General features: G+C 49.9%; 1 protein-coding gene across 1 annotated transcript; it reads right to left on the reverse strand.

Moving 5' to 3' along the window:
* Nucleotides 1-4471: 4471 nt before the first annotated feature.
* Nucleotides 4472-24145, reverse strand: LOC144612208 (cell adhesion molecule CEACAM6-like). The gene is made up of 7 exons (XM_078431765.1): nt 24058-24145; nt 21647-21967; nt 14757-15032; nt 10304-10564; nt 7341-7473; nt 5321-5377; nt 4472-4514 (listed from the first exon to the last, which is right to left on the reverse strand). Exons 1-7 carry the CDS (start codon nt 24122-24124, stop codon nt 4472-4474), a joined length of 1158 nt encoding a protein of 385 aa, XP_078287891.1. The 5' UTR covers nt 24125-24145.
* Nucleotides 24146-25479: the final 1334 nt, after the last annotated feature.

The following is a 25479-nucleotide window of genomic DNA, read 5'->3' on the forward strand; positions in this document are numbered from 1 at the left end:
GGCAGGAAACTTGTTCGGCCATTAGAACTGAGATGAGGAATAACGTTTTCACGTTAACGCACGAGAATTGTGAATCTGCGGAATTCTCTGCCACGGAAGGCAGTGGAGGCTAATTCACTGGTTGTTCTCAAGAGAGAGTTAGATAGAGCTCTTCGGGCAAACAGAATGAAGGGATATGGGGAGAAGGCAAGAACGGGGGTACTGATTGTGGATGATCAGCCATGATCACATTGAATGGCGGTGATGGCTTGACGGGCAGAATGGCCTCCTCCTGCACCTATTGTCTATGTTTCTATGTGTCGATCGTGTTGGGCATCGGTAGGTTTTTGCCAAGGGCCTCTTGCCGGGCTATGTGACTCTATAGTGCATCCGTGCTTATGGGACTGTCATCCACCATTCAAGGGGCAACGTGTAAACGGTCACAAGCTATGTCCAGCCTGTGCGATACATTTCATAGAAACATAGAAAATAGTTGCAGGAGTAGGCCATTCGGCCCTTCGAGCCAGCACCTCCATTCTATACGATCATGGCTGATCAAATCAGTACCCCGTTCCTGCCATCTCCCCACATCCATGATTCCGTTAGCCATCAGAGTTAAATCTAACTCGCTCTTGAATGCATTCAGAGACTTGGCCTCCACTGCCTTCTGAGGCAGAGAATTCCACAGATTCTCAACTCACCGGGTGAAACAGGTTTTTCCTCGTCTCAGTCCGAAATGGACACGGACCCTATTTCATATCGAGATGATTTCAGTATAGGAGTAAAGAGGATCTTCTGCAGTTGTATAGGGCCCTGGTAAGGCCACATCTGGAGTACTGTGTACAGTTTTGGTCTCCTAATTTGAGGAATGACGTCCTTGTAATTGAGGCAGTGCAGCGTAGGTTCACGAGATTGATCCCCGGGATGACGGGACTGTCATATGAGGAAAGATTTAAAAGATTAGGCTTGTATTCACTGGAGTTTAGAAGGATGAGAGGGGATCTTATAGAAATATATAAAATTATAAAAGGAGCTGGACAAGCTAGATGCAGGAAAAATGTTCCCGATGTTGGGCGAGTCCAGAACCAGGGGCCACACAGTCGGAGAATAAAGGGGAGGCCATTTAAAAACTGAGGTGAGAAGGAACTTTTTCACCCAGAGAGTTGTGAATTTGTGGAATTCTCTGCCACAGAGGGCAGTGGAGGGCAAGTCACTGAATGAATTTAAGAGAGATTTAGATAAAGCTCAAGGGGCTAGTGGAATCAGGGGATGTGGGGATAAGGCAGGCACGGGTTATTGATTGGGGACGATCAGCCATGATCACGATGAATGGCGGTGCTGGCTCGAAGGCCCTAATGGCCAGCGTGCTTATCGATGGTTCTGCCTGGCTATCTCTTCAGTTCATCGTAAACCGATCGATCTTCGATCTTCAATTCCTGTTGAACGGTGAGAGAAATTGTTAGAAACAAATATGGAGAAGGCGAGGCTGTCGTGCGAAGCAACTGAATTATGCTAGAGGGCGCCTTCGGTTCAGTCAACATTTCGAGACGACAAGGAACGGGAGGACTCGCGGATCTCAGGGCCAGGCAGACGTGCGACGTGTTATCACAATGGTGTCCGGTTAGTTAAGGGGGAGGTGCAGCGAGACCTGGGTGTCCTTGCACACCACTCAGAGAAAGTTGCCGTGCAGGTACAGTAGGCAGTGAAGAAAGCCAATGGCATGTTGGCCTTCATAACGAGAGGATTTCAGTATAGGAATAAAGAGATCCTTCTGCAGTTGTACATCGCCCTGGTAAGACCACATCTGGAGTATTGTGTACAGTTCATGTCTCCAAATTTGAGAAAGGACATCCTTGTAATTGAGGCAGTGCAGCGTAGGTTCACGATATTGATCCCTGTGATGGTGGGACTGTCAAATGAGGAAAGATTGAAAAGACTAGGGGAATCCTGTAAAAGGGACTGGGCAAGCTAGATGCATGAACCATGTTCCCAATGTTGGGGCGAGTCCAGAACCAATGGCCACAGTCTTAGAATAAAGGGGAGGTCATTTAAAACTGAGGGGGAGAATTAACTTTTTCACCAGAGAGTTGTGAATGTGTGGGATTCTATGCCACAGAACGGATCATATAAGACAATAGACAATAGACAATAGGTGCAGGAGGAAGCCATTCGTCCCTTCGAGCCTGTACGCACCGCCATTCAATGTGATCATGGCTGATCATTCTCAATCAGTACCCCGTTCCTGCCTTCGCCCCATACCCTCTGAGTCCGCTATCCTTAAGAGCCCTATCTAGCTCTTTCTTGAATGCATTCAGAGAATTGGCCTCCACTGCCTTCTGAGGCAGAGAATTCCACAGATTCACTACTCTCTGGCTGAAAAGGTTTTTCCTCATCTCCGTTCTAAATGGCCTACCCCTTATTCGTAAACTGTGGCCCCTATGTCTGGACTCCCCCAACATTCGGTACATGTTTCCAGCATCTAGCTTGTCCAGTCCTTTTCCTTCCTCTAACGTGCCCAATCCCTTAATATTCTTGGATGTTTCAATAAGATCCCCTCTCATCCTTCTAAATTCCAGTGTATACAAGCCCAGTCGCTCCAGTCTTTCAACATATGACTGTCCCGCCAATCCGGGAATTAACCTAGCAAACCTACCCTACGCCGTCAATAGCAAGAATATCCTTCCTCACATTTGGAGACCAAAACTACACACAGTACTCCAGTTGCGGTCTCACTAGGGGCCGTGTACAACTGGAGAAGGACCTCTTTGCTCCTATACTCAACTCCTCTTGTTATGAAGGCCAACATTCCATCGGCTTTCTTCACTGCCTGCTGTAAAAACATTATTAAAGGACTGGACAAGATAGATGCAGGAAAAAAGTTCCCAATGTTGGGCGAGTCCAGAACCAGGGGCCACACCGTTTTAGAATAAAGGGGAGGGCATTTAAAACTGAGGTGAGAAAAAAAACTTTTTCACCCAGAGAGTTCTGAATCTGTGGGATTCTCTGCCACGGAGGGCAGTGGAGACCAAATCACTGGATGGATTTAAGAGAGAGTTATATAGAACTCTAGGGGTAGTGGAATCAAGGGATATGGGGAGAAAGCAGGCACGGGTTATAGATTGGGGACGATAGGTCATGATCACAATGAATGGCGGTGCTGGCTCGAAGGGCCGAATGGCCTCTTCCTGCACCTATCTTCTATGTCTATGTCTATGGAACACACGGTCGCTTGTGACATCAGATGGCCGGCCTTAGTCGCGAATTAGGGAGGACAAGGGTGTCATTGACTTCAAAAGGAATCAACATAATGATAATCTCACCATATAGGTGGGGTCTCCAATGGGCGCATTGGTACGTCTCCCTGGAAACAGAAAGTAGATTTGAATTAACTTTGATATTGATAACTTGCCCAGCTTATCCAACCTGCCTTCCATATAACAAAAACGCTCGTTTGTTTGTTTGTTTGTTTGTTTGTTTGTTCCTGAACTACAGCCAAAACGGTACACGACAGCGCGACAATTTTAGCCCACTTCACTCACCATGCTAATGGAAGAAGTTTCATTGATATCGGTGTTATGTTTTGTAAAGTCTTTCACATTTTAAAGTTTAAATCTATCTCCTAGCGAGGGAGGGGGGTAAGGTGGGATGGGGAGTGGTGAAGGGGGAGGAGGGGGGGGAGGGGGGAGGGAGGGAGGGAGGGAGGAGGGAGGTGAGGGAGGGAGGGAGGGAGGGAGGGGAGGGAGGGAGGGAGGGAGGGACGGAGGAGGAGGGAGGGAGGGAGGGAGGGAGGGAGGGAGGGAGGGAGGGAGGAGGGAGGGAGGGAGGGAGGGAGGGAGGGAGGGAGGGAGGGAGGGAGGGAGGGAGGGAGGGAGGGAGGGAGGGAGGGAGGGAGGGAGGAGGGAGGGAGGGAGGGAGGGAGGGAGGGAGGGGAGGGAGGTGAGGGAGGGAGGGAGGGAGGGAGGGAGGGAGGGAGGAGGAGGGGAGGGAGGGGGAGGAGGGAGGGGAGGGAGGGAGGGAGGGGAGGGAGGGAGGAGGGAGGGAGGGAGGGAGGAGGGAGGGAGGGAGGGAGGGAGGGAGGGAGGGAGGGAGGGAGGGAGGGAGGGAGGGAGGGAGGGAGGGAGGGAGGGAGGGAGAGGAGGGGGGAGGGGGAGGAGGGAGGGAGGGAGGGAGGGAGGGAGGGGAGGGTGGGAGGGGAGGGAGGGAGGGATTAGAGGGGAGGGGGAGGAGAGGGTGCTGCACAAATGCAGGAGAGGTTTGGGCCCAATGGGTTCACTTAGTCTAGTTGCAACTAAAGCCCGGAAGCAACACACAATGACCAGGTGAAGCTTCCTGTCAACCCACCTGCAGTTGGGCATTCATGGTTGCCCACGGTTCTCCCCCCTCATCCTCCCCCCCTCCCCCCCTCCCCCTCCCCCCCCTCCCTTCCTCCCCCCCCCCCCTCACCCCCACCCCTCACCCCCAGGTTCCAACCTGTTGAATATCCTGGATATTTTCATAGGCCGCCGATCCATTCCCGGCATTTGCAGCCAATGTATCTGCGAAACACGACGCCTTCAGTCACGAAGTCAAGAGCACAGCAATCATTTGTCCAGCGCGAATGAGGAATATTCGGCCGTTTCCTTTGTACTGGCTATCGAATATATGCAATTCCTCCCCCGTACGTATGATCCCATTATCCTGTGAATATGTCCTACTGCAGTTGTACAGGGCCCTAGTGAGACTGCACCCGGGGTACTGTGTGCAGTTTTGGTCTCCAAATTTCAGGAAGGATATTCTTGCTATTGAGGGCGTGCAGCGTAGGTTTACTCGGGTAATCCCCGGGATGGCGGGACTGTCATATGTTGAAAGACTGGAGCGACTAGGCTTGTATACACTGGAATTTAGAAGGATGAGAGGGGGATCTTATCGAAACGTATCAGATTATTAAGGGGTTGGACACGTTAGAGGCAGGAAACATGTTCCCAATGTTGGGGGAGTCCAGAACAAGGGGCCACAGTTTAAGAATAAGGGCTTGGCCGTTTAGAACGGAGATGAGGAAAAACTTTTTAAGTCAGAGAGTTGTAAATCTGTGGAATTCTCTGCCTCAGAAGGCAGTGGAGCCAATTCTCTGAATGCATTCAAGGGAGAGCTTGATAGAGCTCTTAAGGATAGCGGAGTCAGGGGGTATGGGGAGAAGGCAGGAACGGGTACAGATTGAGATTGATTATCCATGATCACATTGAATGGCGGTGCGTACAGGCTCGAAGGGCCGAATGGCCTCCTCCTGCACCTATTGTCTATTGTCTATCTCCTTCCTAAAGGAACGTCCTTTAATTCTGGGTCTCACTCAGAATTCACTTACCTTCTCCCTTCGGAACTCCCGTTCGCGTTGTATTTCTTCCCGGATGTGGCTTTCGGTCTACATAAATATACACAATGTCAATTATAGTTTCGTTTAGTGGAAGAGATACAGCGCGGGAAAAAAAGCCCTTCGGCCCACCGAGTCCGTCCGCGCCGACCAGCGATCGCCCGTTCACACACACTAGTTTAGTTTAGAGACACACAGCGCGGAAACACAATCCCTTCCCCACCGAGTCTACAGTGACCAGCGATCGCGCACACGCACACACGCGCGCGCGCACACACACACACACACACACACTCACACACACGCGCCCACACACACGCGCGCACACACACACACGCGCGCACACACACACGCACGCGCACGCACATACACACGCGCGCACACACGCGCACACACACACACACACGCGCGCACACACACACACACACACACACACACACACACACACACACACGCTATCTCTCTCTCTCTCACACTAGGGACAATTTACGATTATATACCATACCAATTGAGCACGGTTTTTGGAGCATGGGAGGAAACTGAAGATCTCGGTGAAAAACCCACGCGAGGTCACGGGGAGGGAACGTACAAACTCCCTACAGACAGCACCCGCGGTCAGGATCGAACTCTGAGGAATCCATTGGTGGCCAATTTAAACCATGAACATGTCTCCCAGTTCTTCCCCCCAATATCCTACTCTATCGTGTAACCAACGATCATGACGATGACGAGCGGAATAAAAACCATGCTTTGGCCGTGCGGTTACATAGAGTCATAGAGTAACACAGCCCGGAAACTGGCCCTTCGGCCCAACTTGTCCACACCAGCCACCTATACTAGTCCCACTTGCCTGCGATTGGTCTATATTCCCCAAACCTGTCCTATCCGTGTACCTGTCCGACTGTTTCTTAAACGTTGGGATAGTCCCTGCCTCAACTACCTCTCCCGGCAGCTCGTTCCATACACCCACCACCCTCAGTGTGGGAAAGTTACCCCTCAGATTCCTAATAAATCTTATCCCCTTCACCTTAAACCACGGTCCTCTGGTCCTCGATTCCCCTACTCTGGGCAAGAGACTCTGTGCGTCTACCCGATCTATTCGCCTCAATACATCTTTTCCCCTTCACCTTCAACTTAAAGGGCCGAATGGCCTCCTCCTGCACCTGTTTTCTAGGTTTTCTATGTCTATGTCTATGTTACCGGTGTAACGCGCCCTACACTGCTTTATAAATAGCATTTCTTCGACCATGGATGCTGTTTACAAAGATGGCTCCCCAAACGCCTTTACCCGCTCGAATGTTGAGTGCGCGCATCGTAGGTTTACTAGTTTTAATTCCCGGAATGGCGGGACTGTCATATGTTGAAAGACTGGGGCGACTAGGCTTGTATACACTGGAAATTAGGATGAGAGGAGTTCTTATCGAAACGTATAAGATTATTAAGGGGTTGGACACGTTAGAGGCAGGAAACATGTTCCCAATGTTGGGCGAGTCCAGAACCAGGGGCCACACAGTCATAGAATAAAGGGGAGGCCATTTAAAACTGAGGGGAGAAAAAAACCTTTTCAGTCAGAGAGTTGTGAATGTGTGGGATTCTCTGCCACAGAGGGCAGTGGAGGCCAAATCACTGGGTGGATTTAAGAGAGAGTTAGATAGAGCCAGAGGGACTAGTGGAATCAAGGGACATGGGGAGAAGGCAGGCACGGGTTATTGATTGTGGACGGTGAGCCATGATCACACTGAATGGCGGTGCGTACAGGCTCGAAGGGTCGAATGGTCTCCTCCTGCACATGTTTTCTATGTTTTCTATGTTTTCTATGTCTATGTTACCGGTTTAACGCGCCCTACTCTGCTTTAGATATAGCATTTCTTCGACCATGGATGCTGTTCACAAAGACGGCTCCCCAAACGCCTTTACCCGCTCGAATGTCCCTCGGACTTCAAGGTCAGTTTTGGAAAATCGCCATGTGCCGATGTCAAAGGTGGAAGCGAAATTCGTCGGCAAACGCATTTACCCGCTTGTCTTCCTGGCGATCAGCCAACCGCAACCCCCGCTGATCAAACAGGCGGCAAAGAGCCCAACAACGATCGCAGCGATGGCTCCAGGACAGAGACAAAACTTGGTCTCCGGAAGAGCGGTGGACGCTACTGCAAAAACAGAAACAAAATTGGAACCACCAACATTAATCCGCGAGATGGCGGGACTGACATATCAGGAAAGAATGGGTCGACTGGGCTTGTATTCACTGGAATTTAGCAGGATGAGTCGTGATTTTATCCTGACATATAAAATTCATAGGGGATTGGAAGACGAGATGCAGGAAAAATGTCCCTTCTGTTATGGAATCAATAGGCAATAGGTGCAGGAGTAGGCCATTCGGCCCTTCGAGCCAGCACCACCATTCAATGTGATAATGGCTTAACTACATAGAGCTCTTAAGGATAGCGGAGTCAGGGGGTATGGGGAGAAGGCAGGAACGGGGTACTGATTGAGAATGATCAGCCATGATCACATTGAATGGCGGTGCTGTCTCGAAGGGCCGAATGCTCTCCTCCTGCACCTATTGTCTATTGGATGATCATTCCCAATCAGTACCCCGTTCCTGCCTTCTCCCCATACCCGCTGACTCCGCTATCCTTAAGAGATCTATTTAGCTCTCTCTTTAATTCATTCCGAGAATTGGCCTCCACTGCCTTCTGAGGCAGAGAATTCCACAGATTCACAACTCTCTGACTGAAAGCGTTTTTCCTCATCTCCGTTCTAAATGGGCAACCCCTTATTCGTAAACTGTGGCCAATGTTTCTGGACCCCCACAACATTGGGAACATGTTTCCTGCCTCTAACGTGTCCAACCCGTTAATAAACCTATATGTTTCGATAAGATCTCCTCTCATCCTTCTAAATTCTAGTCGCTCCAATCTTTCAACATATGACAATCCCGCCATTCCGGGAATTAACCCGGTGAACCTACGCTGCACGCCCTCAATAGCAAGAATATCCTTCCTCGTATTTGCAGACCAAAACTGCACACAGTACTCCAGGTGCGGTCTCACTAGGGGCATGTACAACTGCAGAAGGACATCTTTGCTCCTATACTCAACTCCTCTTGTTATGAAGGCCAACATTCCACTGGCTTTCTTCACTGCCTGCTGGACCTGCATGCTTCCTTTCAGTGACTGATGCAATAGGAGTCCAGAACCAGTGGTCACACACAGTTTAAGGACAAGTGGTAGGCCATTTAAGACTGAGATGAGGAAGAACGTTTTCACGCAGACAGTTGTGAATCTGTGGAATTCCCTGCCACAGAAGGCAGTGGGGGCCTATTCACTGGATGTTTTCAAGGGAGAGTTAGAACGCTAGACCAAGTGGACCCGTTGGGCCCAAACCTGTCCTGCATTCGAACACCTACACACTAAAACTCTCGTTCGTTTGTTTGAAAACATAGAAAATAGGTGCAGGAGGAGGCCATTCGGCCCTTCGAGCCTGCACTGCCATTCATTGTGATCACGGCTGATCATCCACAATCAATAACCCGTGCCTGCCTTCTCCCCATATCCGTTGATTCCGCTAGCCCCGAGAGCTCTACCTAACTCTCTTTTAAACCCATCCAGTGAATCGCCCTCCACTGCCCTCTGTGGCAGAGAATTCCACAAATTTACAACTCTCTGGGTGTGAAAATGTTTTTTTCTCACCTCAGTTTTAAACGGTATTTATTCACAAAATGCTGGAGTAACTCAGCAGGTCAGGCAGCATCTCTGGAGAGAAGGAATGGATGACTTTTCGGATCGAGACCCTTCTCAAGACTGACGGCCTACCCTTGCTAACTTCTACGCTCAATTCCCTGACTGATGAAGGCCAACACACCAAAAGCCTTCTTCGCTATCTGCGGGTAAAATATTGGACCATTTTAGCTACAGCTAACAAATACTTGTGTGATCAACAACAACGACGAAAGCTTGAGGTAGATTTGCGTAACCAATATCATTCTTGTACAATATGAAAAATCGCGATAATTGATTGATGTATTTGATCAATTCTTACCGCTTAGATCAATTAAACAACGTTCACCATTTAAGGCAGCTCTTCTTATCCGAGAAGACCTTCTTGCTTAAGTCCATACTCCAGTTTATATATATTTATATATATTCTTTTATAAGTCCCACACCGGGGAAATTTACAGTGTTACAGCAGCAAAGTGGATAGCAAGAGACATTAATTATAAATAAAAGTAAAGAGAAGGATAAATTCTCATCAGTCTTCACCTGGAGTATTGCGTACAGTTTTGGTTTACTAATCTGAGGAAAGACATTCTTGCCATAGAGGGAGTACAGAGAATGTACACCAGATTGAATCCCTGGGATGGCAGGACTTACATATGAAGAAAGATTGGATAGACTCGCCTTGTACTCGCTGGAATTTAGAAGATTGAGGGGGGATCTTATAGAATCTTACAAAATTCTTAAGGGGTTGGACAGGCTAGATGGATCAAGGGATATGGAGAGAAGGCAGGTACAGGATACTGAGTTGGATGATCAGCCATGATCATATTGAATGGCGGTGCAGGCTCGAAGGGCCGAATGGCCTACTCTTGCACCTATTGTCTATTGTCTATTGATTCGACCTTCATGGAACCATGCACCTGCACTCCCAGATCCCTCTGATCTACAACATTCCCCAGAGGCCGACCATTCACTGTGTAGGTCATGGAAAACATAGCAAATATAAGTCCTATTGTCCATTGTCTATAACTATTACTGTTGACTCGTCTGCCGGGGGCAGTGCTGGTTGTGCAGTCTCACAGCAGCGGGAAGGAAGGACCCCCTATATCTCTCCTTCACGCTCTTGGGGTGAAGGAGTCTGTCACTGAAGACTCTCTGAAGAGTGTTTAAAATCCATTTGGAGGGCCAAGCGCCAAGGGCCAAAAACCAAGACCTTTGCACACTCAGCGACAAGCAAAATAAAGAAAGTGGTACGTACCCTGAACATTGATTTGTATTGACGAGGTGCGGAACCTTCCAGTGACAGTGTTAAAGGCCAAACATAAATAACTCCCACTGTCATCAGCAGAGACTTTGGGAAAGGTGAGTTGGTCTCCACTCTGAACCAAGTCACCCTGGAGGAACCATTCCAACTGAGCAAATGGTTCAGACTCCGCAGAACAGGTCAATGTGACTTCGGTCCCGGAATTGTAAAGGGGGACGTTGGGATCAGGAATGATAATCGGGAGGTCCGGACCGTCTGCGACAAACGCACAAAGAGAGAGAAGAAACAAAAAAAACACAAAGGGTTGGAATTAATGCGTGTGGAGAAGGGAGGGGAGAGAGAGAGGAGGGAGAGGTGCCCATCACCGTAGCAAGCGCACACCAATGCTCCAGGGCAACATGCAGAACCTTAGCACAGTACATAGGAAAATAACACACCCAACAGCAAACATAGAAACACAGACAACAGGTGCAGGAAGAGGCCATACGAGCCTGTACGCACCGCCATTCAATACGATCATGGCTGATCATCCAACTCAGTATCCCGTACCTGCCTTCTCTCCATACCCCCTGATCCCTTTAGCCACAAGGGCCACATCTAACTCCCTCTTAAATATAGACAATGAACTGGCCTCAACTACCTTCTGTGGCAGAGAATTCCACAGACTCACCACTCTCTGTGTGAAGAAATGTTTTCTCATCTCGGTCCTAAAAGACTTCCCCCTTATCCTTGAGCTGTAACCCCTGGTTCTGGTCTTCCCCAACATCGGGAACAATCTTCCCGCATCTAGCCTCTCCAACCCCTTAAGAAATTTATATGTTTCTATAAGATCCCCCCTCAGTCTTCTAAATTCCAGCGAGTACAAACCGAGTCTATCCAGTCTTTCTTCATATGAAAGTCCTGCCATCCCAGGGATCAATCTGGTGAACCTTCTCTGTACTCCCTCTAAGGCTAGAATGTCTTTCCTCAGATTAGGAGACCAAAACTGTCCATAATCAGTAACCCCGTTCATGCCTTCTCCCCCATATCCCCCCCATTCCATTAGCCCCAAGAGCAAAATCTAACTCTCTCTGGAAGACATCCAGTGAGAATTAGCCTCCACTGCCTTCTGCGGCAGAGAACTCCCACAGATTCACAACTCTCTGGGTTGAAAGGTTTTTCCTCATCTCAGTCCTAAATGGCCGACCCCTTATTCTCAAACTGCGTGTGTGTGTGGCCCCTGGTTCTGGACTCCCCCAACATTGGGAACATGTTTCCTGCATCTAGCATGTCCAATCCCTTAAGAATTTTACATGTTTCTCGAAGATCCCCTCTCTGAAAATATGATGAAAGAATGGATCGATTGGGCTTGTGTTCAGTGGAATTTAGAATGATGAGAGGGGATCTTATTGAAACGTATAAGATTATTAAGGGGTTGGACATGTTAGAGGCAGGAAACATGTTCCCAATGTTGGGGGAGTCCAGAACCAGGGGTGACACACAGTTTCGGAATAAGGGCTCGGTCATGGTGGACTGAGATGAGGAAAAACATTTCCACCCAGAGAGTTGTGAAACTGTGGGATTCTCTGCCACAGAAGGCAGTGGAGGCCAATTCTCTGAATGCATTCAAGAGAGAGCTAGATAGAGCACGTAAGGACAGCGGAGTCAGGGGATATGGGGAGAAGGCAGGACGGGGTACTGATTGTGGATGATCAGCCATGATCGTATTGAATGGCGGTGTTGTCTCGAAGGGACGACTGGCCTCCTCCTGCACCTATTTGCCATGTTTCTGTGCTACCTCAGATATGTCCATGGCAATTTTCACATTCGAAAGCATCCAAACTTATTATTTGCAAAGGTGGAACTCAGTAGATTGCGTTGAACTTTGTCAGGTTTTTTGGCGCGCATATTTGTAATTCGTTGGATCTGCAGCAGGAAGCAAAGGTTTAATTCGAAGGAAAAAACATGATTTAGCTTAGTAGCCAGTTGACCAGAAACAGGTCAGGTGAAGGTTATTACAAGCCCTGCTCAGGAGGTAATGCATTGGTTGCTATCGGTGTGACTACCAGTTGCCCAATGATAAACTCAAGGGCGATAGGAGCAGAATTGGGCCATTCGGCCCATCGAGTCCATTCCTCCACCCAAACATGGCTGATCTATCTCTCCCTCCCAACCCCGTTCTCCTGCCCTCTCCCCGTAACCCCTGACACCTCACTGATCAACAATCTCTGCTTTAAAAACATCCACTGACTTGTTGCCCCCACAGCCTTCTGTGGCAAAGAATCCCACAGATTCGCCACCCTCTGACTAAAGAAATTCCTCCTCATTTCCCTCCTAAAGGAACGTCCTTTACTTCTGAGGCGGTGCCCTCTGGTCCTAGACTCTCCCACTAGTGGAAACATCCTCTCCACATCTATTCCTTCTCTCATGAGATGATGCCAGTTCCACTGAGTTCCTCCAGCATTTCTGTGTCTCCCTTCGGTGTAAACCAGTTTCTGCAGTTCCTTCCCACACTTAGTCACAGAGTGGAAACAGGCCCGTCGGCCCAACTTGCCCACACCAGCTAACATGCCCCATCTACAATAGTCCCACCTTTAATCGCACCGGCTAACATGCCCCATCTACACTAGTCCCACCTGCCCACACCGACCAACATGCCCCATTTACACTAATCCCACCTGCCCACACCGGCCAAATTGCCCCAACTACACTAGTCCCACCTGCCCACACCGACCAACATGCCCCATCTACACTAGTCCCACCTGCCCACACCGACCAACATGCCCCATCTACACTAGTCCCACCTGCCCACACCGGCCAACATGCCCCATCTACACTAGTCCCACCTTGCCCACACCGGCCAACATGCCCCATCTACACTAGTCCCACCTGCCCACACCGGCCAACTTGCCCCAACTACACTAGTCCCACCTGCCCACACCGACCAACATGCCCCATCTACATTAGTCCCACCTGCCCACACCGACCAACATGCCCCATCTACACTAGTCCCACCTGCCCACACCGACCAACATGCCCCATCTACACAAGTCCCACCTGCCCACACCGGCCAACATGCCCCATCTACACTAGTCCCATCTGCCCACACCGACCAACATGCCCCATCTACACTAGTCCCACCTACTTGCATTTGGCCCATGTCTCTCCAACCCTGTCCTATCCATGTAACTGTCCAACTGTTTCTTAAACGTTGGGATAGTCCCTGCCACAACTACCTCCTCCGGCAGCTCGTTCCATACACCCACCACCCTCTGTGTGGAAAAGTTACCTCTCAGATTCATATTAAATCTTTTTCCCTTCACCGAAAACCCATGTCCTCTGGTCCTCGATTCCCCTACTCTGGACAAGAGACTCTGTGCGTCTCCCGATCTAGCTCTCTCTTGAATGCATTCAGAGAATTGGCCCCCACTGCCTTCTGAGGCAGAGAATTCCACAGATTCACAACTCTCTGACTGAAAAAGTTTTTCCTCATCTCCGTTCTAAATGGCCTACCCCTTATTCTTAAACTGTGGCCAATTGTTCTGGACTCCCCCAACATTGGGAACATGTTTCCTGCCTCTAACGTGTCCAACCCCTTAATAATCTTATACGTTTCGATAAGATCCCCTCTCATCAATCTAAATTCCAGTGTATACAAGGCTAGACGCCCCAGTCTTTCAACATACGACAATCCCGCCATTCCGGGAATTAACCTGGTGAACCTACGCTGCACGCCCTCAATAGCAAGAATGTCCTTCCTCAAATTGGGGGCCTTAAATTGCACACAGTACTCCATGTGTGGTCTCACTAGGGCCCTGTACAACTGCAGAAGGACCTCCTTGCTCCGAGATTCAAACTAGGAGACCAAAACTACACACAGTACTCCAGGTGCGGTCTCACTAGGGCCCTGTACAACTGCAGAAGTACATCCTTGCTCCTAGACTCAAACTAGGAGACCAAAACTGCACACAGTACTCCAGGTGCGGTCTCATTAGGGCCCTGTACAACTGCAGAAGGACCTCCTTGCTCCGCGACTCAAACTAGGAGACCAAAACTACACACAGTACTCCAGGTGCGGTCTCACTACGGCCCTGTACAACTGCAGAAGTACATCCTTGCTCCTAGACTCAAACTAGGAGACCAAAACTGCACACAGTACTCCAGGTGCGGTCTCACTAGGGCCCTGTACAACTGCAGAAGGACCTCCTTGCTCCTAGACTCAAACTAGGAGACCAAATCTGCACACAGTACTCCAGGTGCGGTCTCGCTAGGGCCCTGAACAACTGCAGAAGGACCTCTCACTGTTTAAGTCCTGGGCTTGTTGGACTTCCCAAAATGTTACACCTCACACGTCTCTGTGTTAAATGAGGTTTCCCCAGAGTCACCGCCACCTCTCTCTCTCTCGCCCCTAAACCCTCTCGCCCAGCAGGACTGGTAATAAGCGGGGAATGATGGCCCGGCCACTTACAGAATACATTGAGATGGAACGGCTCGCTTGTCTTTGTGCTAACCGGGTTGGAAGCCCGACAAGCGAACGGCCCGTCCGACCGTAACACTCCGGTGATGGTGAGCGTGGTGTTACCCGCGCTGAGTTCCGACCTTCCGTCGTTGGCTATCACGCTACCATCTCCAATCCAGGTGTAAGAGACGTCGGTGCCTGTAGCGAGGCAGGCCAAAACCATGGTGTCATTGTACTCGATGAGGCTTCTGGCGTTGGCGGTGACATTGGGTGTGGAAACAGGCTCTGTTAGAGACACAGGAGGTCGGTTAGTGCACAGGTGAGCAAGGAACAAAATACACCAGGAGATGGTGGATTCATGGAAAGCAGCAAACAGAGACGCGACCTTGCGCGGAATGAGAACGTGTCAGAAGTAGCGTGGTGTCCTTGTTCAGGAACAGCTTCTTCTCAACGCCCAGCAGGAAATGGTGGACGCCATCACAGGTTCTGACCTCCCCAACGTTGGATGGTCCACCACAGGTACTGACCTCCCCAACGTTGGATGGTCCACCGCAGGTACTGACCATCTCACCATCGAATGTCCATCACAGTAGATGACCTCCCCACCATCGGAAGTCCATCACAGATACTGACCTCCCCTACGTTGGAATGTCCATCACAGATACTGACCTCCCCAACGTTGGAATGTCCATCACAGATACTGACCTCCGCCACCATCAAAGGTCCATCACAGATACTGACCTCCCCACCATCATAGGTCCACCACAGATACTGACCACCCCCACCATTGAATGTCCATCACAGATACTGATCTCCCCGTCATCAAAGGTCCACCACAGATACTGACCATATCACTATTGAAGGTCCATCACAGGAACTGACCAACCCCAACATCAAAGGTCCATCCAAGGTAATGACCTCCCGAACCATCAAAGGTCCACCACAGTAGATGACCAATCCACCATCGAAGATCCATCACAGTTACTGACCAACCTCAACGTTGGAAGGTCCATCACAGTAGATGACCTCCCCAACCATCAATGGTCCATCACAGATACTGACCTCCCCAACCATCGAAGGTCAATCACAGATACAGACCTCCCGACCATCGAATGTCCATCACGGATACTGACCAACCTCACCATCAAAGGTCCATCTCGGGTAATTACCACTCAACCATTGAATGTCCATCACAGATACTGACCTCCCCAACCATCAAAGGTCCATCACAGGTACTGATCTCCCCAACCATCAAAGGTCCATCACAGGTACTGACCTCCCCAACGTTGAATGTCCATCACAGATACTGACCTCCCCAACGTTGAATGTCCATCACAGATACTGACCTCCTCAACCATCGAAGGTCCATCACAGGTACTGACCACCTCACCATGGAAGTTCCACCACAGATACTGACCTCCCCAACGTTGGATGGTCCACCACAGGTACTGACCATCTTACCATCGAAGTTCCATCAGAGATACAGACCTCCCCAACGTCGATGGTCCACCATAGACACTGACCACCTCACTATTGAAGGTCCATCACAGGTACTGACCAACCCCAACATCGAAGGTCCATCACAGGTACTGACCTCCCCAACCATCGAAGGTCAACCACAGATACTGACATCCCCAACGTTGAATGTCCATCACAGATACTGACCTCCCCAACGTTGAATGTCCATCACAGATACTGACCTCCCCAAACATCGAAGGTCCATCACAGGTACTGACCATCTCACCATGGAATTTCCACCACAGATACTGACCTCCCCAACGTTGGATGGTCCACCACAGGTACTGACCATCTTACCATCGAAGTTCCATCAGAGATACAGACCTCCCCAACGTCGATGGTCCACCATAGACACTGACCACCTCACTATTGAAGGTCCATCACAGGTACTGACCAACCCCAACATCGAAGGTCCATCACAGGTACTGACCTCCCCAACCATCGAAGGTCAACCACAGATACTGACATCCCCAACGTTGAATGTCCATCACAGATACTGACCTCCCCAACGTTGAATGTCCATCACAGATACTGACCTCCCCAAACATCGAAGGTCCATCACAGGTACTGACCATCTCACCATGGAATTTCCACCACAGATACTGACCTCCCCAACGTTGGATGGTCCACCACAGGTACTGACCATCTCACCATCGAAGTTCCATCACAGATACAGACCACCCCAACGTCGATGGTCCACCATAGACACTGACCATCTCACTATTGAAGGTCCATTACAGGTACTGACCAACCCCAACATCGAAGGTCCATCACAGGTACTGACCATCTCACCATGGAAGGTCCATCACACATACTGACCTCCCCAACTATGGAAGGTCCATCACAGTAGATGAGCAATCCACCATCGAAGGTCCATCTCGGGTAATTACCACTCCACTATTGAATGTCCATCACAGTTTCTGACCAACCCCACCATCGAATGTCCATCACAGTAGATAACCAACCCAACCTTCGAAGGTCCGTCACAGATACTGACCAACCCCACCATCAAAGTTCCATCACAGCAGGTGACCCCACCATCGAAGGTCTATCACGGGTACTGACCTCCCAAACGTTGGAAGGTCCATTACAGATACTGACCACCCCGACCATCGAATCTCCATCATAGTTACTGACCTCACCACCATCAAAGGTCCATCACAGTAGATGACCTCCCCACCGTCGATGGTCTTACACAGATACCGACCTCCCCACCCTCAAAGGTCCATCACAGTTACTGACCTCCCCAACGTTGGAAGGTCCATCACACCTTCTGACCATCTCAACATCGAAGGTCAATCAAAGTAGATGACCAACCCCACCATTAAAGGTCCATCACAGATACTGACCTCCCCAACTATGGAAGGTCCATCACAGATACTGGCCTCCCCACCATCGAAGGTCAATCACAGTAGATGACCTCCCCAACATCGATGGTCTATCAGAGGTACTGACCTCCCAACCATCGAAGGGATCTACAAGAGCCGCTGCCTCAAAAACACAGCCATCATTAGAGACCCCCCCCCCCCCCCCCCCACCACCACCTCGACAACTCTATCATTCCACTCCTGCCTCCGGGCAGAAGGTACAGCCTGAAAAGCCTCCGGGAAAGCCTGAAAACCGTGACCTCTGGATTCAGGAACAGCTTCTCCCCAATAACTATTTTTTAATGCATTGTAGACGCAGCCAAGACCGTCACACACACAAACCAATGTCCCTTCCATCGAATCTTCGACAAGGTTCCACATAGGAGACTAGTGGGCAAAATTAGAGCACATGGTATTGGAGGTAGGGTACTGACATGGATAGAAAATTGGTTGACAGACAGAAAGCAAAGAGTGGGGATAAATGGGTCCCTTTCAGAATGGCAGGCAGTGACTAGTGGGGTACCGCAAGGCTCGGTGCTGGGACCGCAGCTATTTACAATATACATTAATGACTTGGATGAAGGGATTAAAAGTACCAATAGCAAATTTGCAGATGACACAAAGCTGGGTGGCAGTGTGAACTGTGAGGAAGATGCTTTGAGGTTGCAGGGTGACTTGGACAGGTTGTGTGAGTGGGCGGACGCATGGCAGATGCAGATTAATATGGATAGGTGTGAGGTTATCCACTTTGGTGGTAAGAATAGGAAGGCACAGTATTATCTGAATGGTGTCAAGTTAGGAAAAGGGGACGTACAACGAGATCTAGGTGTCCTAGTGCATCAGTCACTGAAAGGAAGCATGCAGGTACAGCAGGCAGTGAAGAAAGCCAATGGCATGTTGGCCTTCATAACAAGAGGAGTTGAGTGTAGAAGCAAAGAGGTCCTTCTGCAGTTGTACAGGGCCCAAGTGAGACTGCACCTGGAGTACTGTGTGCAGTTTTGGTCTCAAAATTTGAGGAAGGATATTCTTGCTATTGAGGGCGTGCAGCGTAGATTTACGAGGATAATTCCCGGAATGGCGGGACTGTCATATGTTGAAAGCCTGGAGCGACTAGGCTTGTACACACTGGAATTTAGAAGGATGAGAGGGGATCTTATCGAAACGTATAAGATTATTAAGGGGTTGGACACGTTAGAGGCAGGAAACATGTTCCCAATGTTGGGGGAGTCCAGAACCAGCGGCCACAGTTTAAGAATAAGGGGTAGGCCATTTAGAACTGAGATGAGGAAAAACTTTTTCAGTCAGAGAGTTGTAAATCTGTGGAATTCTCTGCCTCAGAAGGCCGTGGAGGCCAAGTCTCTGAATGCATTCAAGAAAGAACTAGATAGAGCTCTTAAGGATAGCGGAGTCAGGGGGTGTGAGGAGAAGACAGGAACGGGGTACTGATTGAGAATGATCAGCCACGATCACATTGAATGGCGGTGCTGGCTCGAAGCACTTTGTACTCCAGCACTTTGTACCTGTCCATGTTCTCTAGAGATGCTGCCTGACCCGCTGAGTTACTCCAGCACTTTGTACCTCTCCATGTTCTCTAGAGATGCTGCCTGACCAGCTGAGTTACTCCAGCACTTTGTACCTGTCCACGTTCTCCTGAGATGCTGCCCGACCCGCTGAGTTACTCCAGTATTGGACATAACATACCAATATAGCTGCGTGATCTAATGACAGGGCGTACTCTAGCAGAGCAGGGAACATCTGCGTGTGTCTGGTCATTCAACTCCATTGACAAACAGATAACAACAAGGGACTTTAAACCCTGCCGGCTCCAAATAAACCCGGAAGGAAAATGAATGAGGTTGAGTTTGCGATTGTACCTGGCGTAGGAAGTAGTGATTAATTAAATCGTGCCAGGAACAGTTCAATAAACCTTTAGACAGGTGCATCGATAGGGCGGGTTTGGAGGGATATGGAACGAACGCGGCAGGTGGGACTAGTGTAGATGGGGCATGTTGGTCGGTGTGGGCAGGTGGGACTAGTGGAGATGGGGCATGTTGGCCGGTGTGGGCAGGTGGGACTATTGTAGATGGGGCATGTTGGTCGGTGTGGGCAGGGTGGGACTAGTGTAGATGGGGCATGTTGGTCGGTGTAGGCAGGTGGGACTAGTGTAGATGGCGCATGTTGGTCGGTGTGGGCAGGTGGGACTAGTGTAGAGAGAGAGAGAGAGAGAAATCAACCGCAGCGACATTCCTCGTTGACAGTCGGCTTGTCGCCAGGTATCGTTGCTTATTGCCTGCTGTCAAACTCAGGATTGCTGGGTTCACTTCCATGCGTTTAGAAGCACGTAATATTAGACAATAGACAATAGACAATAGGTGCAGGAGGAGGCCATTCGGCCCTACGAGCCTGTACGTACCGCCCTTCAATGTGATCATAGCTGATCATTCTCAATCAGTACCCCGTTCCTGCCTTCTCCCCATACCCCCTGACTCCGCTATCCTTAAGAGCTCTATCTAGCTCTCTCTTGAATGCATTCAGAGAATTGGCCTTCACTGCATTCTGAGGGCCGAATGGCCTACTCCTGCACCTATTGTCTATTGAAAACATCCAGTGAATTAGCCTCCACTGCCTTCTGAGGCAGAGAATTCCACAGATTCTCAACTCTCTGACTGAAAAAAAAATCCTCATCTTAGTTCTAAATGGCTTTATCCCTTATTCTTAAACTGTGGCCTTTGGTTCTGAACTCCCCCAACATTGGGAACATGTTTCCTGCCTCTAACGTGTCCAACCCCTTAATAATCTTATACGTTTCAATAAGATAAATAGGTGCAGGAGGAGGCCATTCGGCCCTTCGAGCCTGTACGCACCGCCATTCAATGTGATCATGGCTGATCATTCTCAATCAGTACCCCGTTCCTGCCTTCTCCCCATACCCCCTGACTCCGCTATCCTTAAGAGCTCTATCTAGCTCTCTCTTGAATGCATTCAGGGAATCGGCCTCCACTGCCTTCTGAGGCAGAGAATTCCACAGATTCACAACTCTCTGACTGAAAAAGTTTTTCCTCTCACGTTACTCTGCGAGTATTTTGGAGTGAGGAAGTTGGCAACCCTACTAATACGGGACAAGGGCGGTCCCGTACGGGACAAACCAATTTAGCCCAAAATACGGGACGTCCCGGCTAATACGGGACAGTTGGCAACCCTAGTTCCTGAGTAACTCCATAACATCATATGAGGGATTTATTTATATTTGCCTTTGGCCCTTTACGGTTTTGAATCTCATTGGTTGTGACAGAGCAAGGCCGAGTGGAAGATGATCCTCATCTCAGTTCTAAATGGCCGACACCTTATTCTTAAACTGTGGCCCCTTGTTCTGGACACCCCCAACATTGGGAAAATGTTTCCTGCCTCTAACGTGTCCAACCCCTATTATCTATTATCTAACGACAATAGACGCAGGGGTAGGCCATTCGGCACTTCGAGCCTGCACCGCCATTCAATATGATCATGGTTGATCATCCAACTCAGTATCCTGTACCTGCCTTCTCACCATAACCCCTGATCCCTTTAGCCACAAGGGCCACATCTAACTCCCTCTTAAATATAGCCAATGAACTGGCCCCAACTACCCTCTGTGGCAGAGAATTCCACAGATTCACCACTCTCTGTGTGAAAGAAAACTTTCTCATCTCGGTCCTAAAAGACTTCCCCCTTATCCTTAAACTGTGACCCCTTGTTCTGGACTTCCCCAACATCGGGAACAATCTTCCTGCATCTAGCCTGTCCAACCCCTTAAGAATTTTGTAAGTTTGTATAAGATCCCCCCTCAATCTTCTAAATTCCAGCGAGTACAAGCCGAGTCTATCCAGTCTTTCTTCATATGAAAGTCCTCTCTCGCTGCACTCCCCCCTGACCTAACCTGACACCATTGAAATATATATTACATTCACTGCATGAACGAAACGGCTAATAATGATCGGAGAGTTAATGATTCAACAAGATCTATGTCAAACTCACCGATTGCGAGCAGTTTGATGGTCGCTGAGGCTTGAATGTTGGTGCCTTGTTCAGTGACGCTCACTATGTAATCCCCGCTGTCTTGCTCGGTCACCGTCTCCAGCGCCAGCGTCCCGGTGGTGTAGGATACGTTCACCCGTGAGCTGTAGTCGACGTGGATCAACGGGGCTGTTCCGATCCACGCGATGATCGTTGTCCCTTTGAAACTCCAGCTCCCACCGGCGATCGCAGCTGACGGCCGCACCGTCAATATCGCGTCACTCCCGACTCGGACATTTAGGTTGCTGTGTTCCGGCACGACCGTAAACCCCAGCGACCCGCCTGAGGACGAGAAACGCGCATGAGAGCGAGGAGAAAAGCAGGAGAGGGGGACAAATGTCCACGAGTGACAGGAGCAGAATTAGGCCATTCTTCCCATCAGTGCTACCCCGCCATTCCATCGCGGCCGATCTGTATCTCCCTCCTAACCCCATTCTACCCTAGAATTCAATAGACAATAGACAATAGGTGCAGTAGGAGGCCATTCGGCCCTTCGAGACTGTACGCACCGCCATTCAATGTGATCATGGCTAATCAATCTCAATCAGTACCCCGTTCCTGCCTTCTCCCCGTACCCCCTGACTCCGCTATCCTGAAGAGCTCTATCCAGCTCTCTCTTGAATGCATTCAGTAAATTGGCCTTCACTGCCTTCTGAGGGCCGAATGGCCTACTCCTGTACCCTCCGCTCTGCTGCTGCCAACCTCCTGTCCCCCCCATCCGGACCAAACTCAGATCCTGGGGGGACAGGGCTTTCTACATCGCTGCTCCCACCCTCTGGAACTCACTACCCCAAACCGTCAGAGACTCCTCCTCACTCACCACATTCAAAACATCACTGAAGTCTCACCTGTTCAGCACTGCCTTCAACCACTGACCGTCACCTCACCTTCTGTCTCCTTTTTCTGTTCGTTTACTTATTTATCTATTTATTTTATTCTGTATATTCTAGTAATCCCTGTAAAGCGTCTTTGAGTGTTTGGAAAGCGCTATATAAATGTAATGCATTATTAATATTATTATTGTCTATTGAAAACATCCAGTGAATTGGCCTCCACTGCCTTCTGAGGCAGAGAATTCCACAGATTCACAACTCTCTGACTGAAAAAAAAAATCCTCATCTTAGTTCTAAATGGTTTTACCCCTTATTCTTAAACTGAGGCCTCTGGTTCTGAACTCCCCCAACATTGGGAACATGTTTCCTGCCTCTAACGTGTCCAACCCCTTAATAATCTTATACGTTTCGATAAGATAAATAGGTGCAGGGGGAGGCCATTCGGCCCTTCGAGACTGTACGCACCGCCATTCAATGTGATCATGGCTGATCATTCTCAATCAGCACCCCGTTCCTGCCTTCTCCCCATACCCCTGACTCCGCTATCCTTAAGAGCTCTATCTAGCTCTCTCTTGAATCCATCCAGAGAATCGGCCTCCACTGCCTTCTGAGGCAGAGAATTCCACAGATTCACAACTCTCTGACTGAATAAGTTTTTCCTCATCTCAGTTCTGAATGGCCGACACCTTATTCTTAAACTGTGGCCCCTTGTTCTGGACTCCCCCAACGTTGGGAACATGTTTCCTGCCTCTAACGTGTCTATTATCGATTATTTAACGACAATAGACGAAGGGGTAGGCCATTCGGCCCTTCGAGCCTGCACTGCCATTCAATATGATCATGGCTGATCATTCAACTCAGTATCCTGTACCTGCCTTCTCTCCATAACCCCTGATCCCTTTAGCCACAAGGGCCACTTCTAACTCCCTCTTAAATATAGAGACTGAACTGGCCCCAACTACCCTCTGTGGCAGAGAATTCCACAGATTCACAACTCTCTGACTGAAAAAGTTTTTCCTCATCTCCGTTCTAAATGGCCTACCCCTTATTCTTAAACTGTGTGTGGCCCCATGTTCTGGACTCCCCCAACATTGGGAACATGTTTCATGCCACTAACGTGTCCAACCCCTTAATAACCTTATACGTTTCGATAAGATAAATAGGTGCAGGCGGAGGCCATTCGGCCCTTCGAGACTGTACGCACCGCCATTCAATGTGATCATGGCTGATGATTCTCAATCAGTACCCCGTTCCTGCCTTCTCCCCATACCCCCTGACTCCGCTATCCTTGAGAGCTCTATCTATGAATTCTATCTTGGATTATTCCTAACTCCAGCGGGAGCCGACTGTGCCGACAAACGCTCATCGTAAGTTAATTCCGAAGCTGTGCCCTCTGGTGACATTCCTCTGCACGTCCGCTCTTGTCCCGGCCGGTGTGTAGACTGCGCTGGATTTAATTCTGCCCCCCTTCCCCCCCTACCCGCGACTACCCCCGTGCTATAAACCACCGCGGCGTCGGTCTGAGCCGGCGACCCTCACCCGTGGATTCGACGAGGAAGAGGAAGAGGAAGAGGGCGAGCGCGGTCAGGGGCGGCAGCCGCGCCATTCCGTGCCAGCGTTTCCTGGTTCCTGATTCAGCTGACTGTAGTTTAATGAAAGACGATTGGAACCGCGACCGACCGGTCACTCCCTCCCCCCCCCCCCCCCCCCACCCCCCTCCTTATAAACACGGCGTCAGCCACAGAGTCACGCAGCACGTCCCAACTTGCCCACACCGGCCAACACCTACACTAGTCCTACCTGCCCGCGTCTGGCCAGTGTCCCTGTGATTCATTCTCTCCGGCGATGCTGCCTGTCCCGCTGAAATGCTCCAGCATTTTGTGTGTACACCCCCGTGTCCCTCTACACCCGTCCTACACGTGAACCCGCCTCGTCTACCTCCTCGGGCAGCTCGTTCGACACACACACACACACACACACACACACACACACACACACACACACACACACACACACACACACACACACACACACACACACACACACACACACACACACACACACACACACACACACACACATCACCCTCTGAGCGAGAAAGTTGCCCCTCAGGTCCCGGTCGACCACTATCCTACACGCATACTGGGGACAATTGTTTACATTCACAAAAAATGTACGTTCGTATACCCACGAGGAACTATTTCTGTGCATTTTACCAAGCTAATTAACCGCACGCAGGTCTTTGGAGTGTGGGTGGAAACCGGAGCGCCCCGGAGAAAACCCACGCAAGTGTGGGTGGAAACCGGAGCGCCCCAGAGAAAACCCACGCGTGTGGGTGGAAACCGGAGCGCCCCGGAGAAAACCCACGCACGTGTGGGTGGAAACCGGAGCGCCCCAAAGAAGACCCACGTAGGTCACGGGGAGAGAACGTACGAACAAACTCCGTACAGATAGCACCCGGAGTCGGGATCGAACCCGGGTCTCCGGCGCTACCTTCGCTGTAAGGCAGCAACTCTACCGCCGCGCCACCGTGACCCGTCCATTTTAAATAGGAACCCGAGAGGGCAACTTTTTAAAAGGAACCTGAGGGGCAACCTTCTCGCTCAGAGGGTAGTGTGTGTGTGGAGCGAGCTGCCCGAGGAGGTAGACGAAACATAGAAACATAGAAACGTAGAAAATATGTGCAGGAGTAGGCCATTCGGCCCTTCGAGCCTGTACGCACCGCCATTCAATATGATCATGGCTGATCATCCAACTCAGTATCCCTGCCTTCTCTCCATACCCCCTGATCCCTTTAGCCACAAGGGTCACATCTAACTCCCTCTTAAATATAGCCAATGAACTGGACTCAACTACCTTCTGTGGCAGAGAATTCCACAGATTCACCACTCTCTGTGTGAAAAAAAAATCTCATCTCGGTCCAAAAAGACTTCCCCCTTATCCTTAAACTGTGTGGCCCTT

Source organism: Rhinoraja longicauda, chromosome 43 (assembly GCF_053455715.1).
Source record: "Rhinoraja longicauda isolate Sanriku21f chromosome 43, sRhiLon1.1, whole genome shotgun sequence".
NCBI lineage: Eukaryota > Metazoa > Chordata > Chondrichthyes > Rajiformes > Arhynchobatidae > Rhinoraja > Rhinoraja longicauda.